Below are 4,692 nucleotides of genomic sequence, written 5' to 3' on the forward strand. Positions count from 1 at the left end.
ATCATGATTAGTGGCATTTTTAAAAAAATAAACGAGTTCCTTTTTAAAAAAAAAAAAACTCAATCATTTATTAAAGAAAAATGGTCATCCAATCAAAAGACCACTAACAATGATTCTTAATTTTGCAAAACTTAATTTGATAGTTATATGATTATACTATCAAAATTTAATGTACCAAAAATTAAAAGATAATATATATTTTTTGATATATCATTATGAAGACTTCCTTGCTTAATCTTGTCATCAGTTCACAATTTATTTAATCTTTTCTACTGAAGCATATTTATAGTATATTGCCCCTGCTTAAATTACATAGGTATCAGTAACTTAAATTTTAAGAAAATTAAATTACATAGATAGCACAGGTGAACCACCTAAACTTGATTAGGACTAGGCAAACAAAAGAGAGAAATGAAGATGGAAAGCAGCTGTTGTTTACCTGTGTTTAATTGACATCTTCAACCTAATTGTTTAGGTTTAAACATGCATTTGCAACTTCCCTGCTCATTACTTACCCAAGCGATGATAAAGAAGTTTGTTTTAATTATTTGAACCAACTATTTTTTTGGTCACATTATTTGTACTAAGTATTAATTAAGCTTACAACGTTAATGTACCAAACGTGGGCCAACATATAATTAAGGTTGAGCATAACTTTTTTTTTATATGGATAAGATGTTTTTAACTTAATATTAGAGTTGAATCACTCCCTTTATTAAATTGATTATTAGTTGAAGTGATATATTTGTTCTATCTCAATTAATTAGAGATGATTATTTTTGTTTGTGAAATAATTGTCGGCATGTGCGCCCAAATGACGTGGGTTAAGCCATAGCCACACTAATTCTACTTCTGTTGAACTACATGTTTCCAAATATGCAAAATTTTCAGCTGAGCTTATCTTTAACAAGCTTAATCTTCGCCAGGAATCCACATTTTTCAACCAAACTCCGAGTTACTATTTTTATTTTTTTTTCTAAAAATAAATAAATAAATATATCTAGCTTCTTTATCGAACCCATACGGTCATAACTATTCCTAATTTCACCCAAATTAAAAATTAGGCAATCTCTAATTAAAAATTGAAACGGATATTTAATTTAAAATTAATTAATATTAAATAAGAAATTTCTGTATTCAATAATTTATACTGAAAAATCTTAATTTACATGAGACAAAACCCATAATTGCAAACCTGACGTCAACACTTTAAAAAAATAAAAAAAACTTGTGCAGAAATCACCATTGGTCCACATGGCAGTCCACCGGGTCCAACTACACCAGTAATTTTCTTTTCCTCGACACTCTTCCCCACGTGTCACAATTTTACCAGACCATACCTTTTCCTATTTAGCTAAGGTCATTACTTCCGAGTAAAAGTCTCCACCAATGATACTTCCACGTAACACAGACCAGCCTGACTACGAAAGCAATTAATCGCACGTGCAAGCACGTGACTTGAAATTCCAAACGAGTAAACAACAGCCGCCTTAAAGCAAGGGAAACGCTAGTCCTACCCGACAACTTACAATTCCGAAAGCCAAACACTCACGCGAGTATCGGAGCCACCATGCCACAAAATCACTCCACGTGTCCATTGAATCACCGAAAGAACACTACACCGAGCGCACTTTAGCACGAAGCCGTTAACCACTTAACCCTCATTGCTCAAGCAAAGCCACACATATGTCGCATCAGCGGGCAATTGCCGGTCACCACTAGATTTATCTCGCGGAAAAGCGGAAAATACTTTATTTGCCACCAACTGGTGTAGCCGGTAATCTGAAAAAAATCATAGCGGTTTCTCACTCTTTATCTTCGCCTTCCTTCTATATAAATTGGCTGTGAGGGGTTGGCGGAGCTTCGGTTCCTATCCGCTTTTCGCTGGCTTTTCTATCTGCCCTTTGGTTTTCTGTTCATTTATGGTTATATCATCCAGGTTATGATAGCTTATAGTGACCGGAAACCTGAGAGCCGTCGCTCCGCTCCCGCTCTCGGTTTCCCTCGCTTTAGGTTCTTCCGTTACCGGCGCTTGAGGTAACCGTTAACTCACTTGCCACCCCCCCTAAAAAAATTAGAAGAAAAGTTTTTTCATCTTCAATTTTTTTTCTGTTTTCGTTTCAATTATTGTATAATATTATACTCGATAATTTCAATTCGATGCCGAATTCAAAAAATAACCGTAAGGAACCGGAGAAGAACCGGAGGGGAAGGTTATCTGAAAAGGCGTCTTCGTTTCACGGGAGAATTCCGACGATCGCACCGGCGGAGCTGAGGCGGCCTAAGACGCTGCCCGACCTGCTTTCAGAGAGGACTATTTCCATCTCCCAGGATGCGAGGCCGAAATTGACGAAGCTGCTGTTGAACGTGACGATCCAAGGGAGCCTCGGAGCCGTACAGGTGCTGATGTCGCCGGAAAACACCGTCGGCGACTTGATAAACGCCGCCGTTCGACAGTACTCGAAGGAAGGTCGACGGCCAATCTTGCCGTCGACAAACGCCTCGCTTTTCGACCTCCATTATTCTCAATTCAGCTTAGAAAGTAAGATCAACGAAACCATCACAGAATAATAATTAGCCGTTCGATCAGCGCACAATATCTTTATTTGGACGCGTGTACCGGTATTATTGATTGCTAATATTTTGTGTGGTGGGGCGCAGGATTGGAAAGGGAGGAGAAGCTGATGGCGTTGGGATCGAGAAATTTCTTCCTGTGCACAAAAAAGGCGGCGTCTAAGGACGGTGAAAACAGTGAAACGACGTCGTGCTCAAAGGAAGCGGAAAAGGTTACCAAGAGCGTGATACCTTGGCTCAAATTCATGGATTTCTTGTTTTGAAAAACAGGCAATTTTTTGTTCTTCTATTTTAGTGTTGCATTTTGTAAAAATAGGATTTGGAATAAATCTTTAAATAGTTTTGGGGTTAGATTATGAATCATGCAAATTTGGGGAACAAAATTGCATGTAGGTCATATCTAAAATTACTGTGAAGGAAAGAGAGTGTTTAATTATCTCTCTTTTGTTGAATTAGTTATAAAAATGTGTACAGTAATTTTGGAAGTGATTGATTAAAGTTGGAATATTTCATGGAGGTTCTGTAAATTTATTGAATAAAGTGGTCAATATATTTTAAAGTTTCTGTTGGCTTAAATTGAGAAAAAAATCAAATCTTTGGGATAATTTGTGCAAACCACCCAAATAATGAAGTCAGTAAGCATCTATGATCTAACAAACAACTGGTTGTTATTCAAATATCTTTGGGATGATTTGGTTGCTTTTTTTTCATTTTCCAATTGTAATGATGATGTCACGAATTTATTTGACAAATCACTCGAGTGAATGGAGATAGAAAGGTAACATTTTCAATCATGATAATATCACCAATTTATTTAAACAAAAACTCGAGTTAATATAGGTTGAAAGGTAAGTCACAAAGATTTAACGCATGTATAAAACAAAATAAACTAAAATTTAAATGGACGTAAGATTTAAGTTGGATAATGGTAACATAATTGAAAAAAATTGTTCTTCATATTTATTATATGGTTGTTCAATGATAAGGTTACTATGTACGCTGACGGAGAGTATTTTTCAAATGAAAATCTGAGCCCACAGACTCCCATTGAAATGCGAGCCGACGCACAGACTTGGCCAATCATTTCCATTTGGATGAATTAAATAGTACTTGCAGTTTTTATGGAAGCACACAACGCATCCCACTACTTGAAGAAGAAAGAGAAGACAAAGGCTGACGTTACTGTGGAGTCAACTTGTGCATGTGATATTCATCTGTAGTTGTAGGTCGAGGGTTGAGGTTGAGGGTTTGGCGGCTTTTCAAAAGTAACTGAGAGCAAATTCCAGGTTCCAACTATAATCTTGTTAACCCGGTTTAGAATATTCTTTCTTTGTAGTGAAGACATGGGCAAATCTAATCTATATATATAAATTTATTTCCCTACCATTTTGACCATATGTGGATCAGTGGGAGACCTAGTATATTGTTGTCACTTTTTCTATGCAGAAATGGATGAGAGAATGCCCTGTACTGAAATCGTAGTGGCAACTGGCAACTGGCAACTGGCAACTGGCAACTGGCAACTGGCAGATGTGCTATTTATTGTTCATTGGGTCTCGCAATTATCATTAGAGAAGGAGCTAGCTGCCATATACATAGCTATTGGTGTCCCCAGCCCCTGACCCCTTCATTCCTTTCCGGCTGCTAGTTCTCAGAGGTTATATACTGCTATTCTGCTCAGTTTGCTGCCTTTGAAAGTTTTGGGTCTTTCTCTTTCCTCCTGTTTGCAAACGAGAACACAGATTCTTTTTCAATTATAAACTTAAACAAATACTATATATATTGCCAACATTTGACATAATCAAAGGGATCTACTATTTTTCTTGATGCTCCCATGTAGGAAGGTATATAAATGCAGTAATTTGCAAAAGAAGGGTGAGATTTTATTGTAGCTTGCTCTAGATATTCTGTTCTTTTCAGGTAATCACATCAGTCGGATAGGAAGTTGATGTTTGCTGATACCCAATACCAAGGATAAAACAGTCATTGTGATAGCTATTTTTAGTTTTTCCTCCATGCATTTCCCTTTGTTCGTCAAGCTGTTTCAGCCTATATATATATATATATATAATTTGACCACTCACCTTCCTAAAACATGTACTCGTCACGCGTGATTTG

The 4,692-nt window shown here is 36.7% G+C and overlaps 1 protein-coding gene across 1 annotated transcript; it reads left to right on the plus strand.

Moving 5' to 3' along the window:
* Positions 1–1,830: 1,830 nt before the first annotated feature.
* Positions 1,831–3,136, plus strand: LOC18590402 (uncharacterized protein At4g22758). The gene is made up of 2 exons (XM_007015889.3): positions 1,831–2,542; positions 2,662–3,136. Exons 1-2 carry the CDS (start codon positions 2,161–2,163, stop codon positions 2,835–2,837), a joined length of 558 nt encoding a protein of 185 aa, XP_007015951.3. The 5' UTR covers positions 1,831–2,160; the 3' UTR covers positions 2,838–3,136.
* Positions 3,137–4,692: the final 1,556 nt, after the last annotated feature.

Source organism: Theobroma cacao, chromosome 9, assembly GCF_053813885.1.
Source record: "Theobroma cacao isolate CCN51 chromosome 9, ASM5381388v1, whole genome shotgun sequence".
NCBI classification, from domain to species: Eukaryota; Viridiplantae; Streptophyta; class Magnoliopsida; order Malvales; family Malvaceae; genus Theobroma; species Theobroma cacao.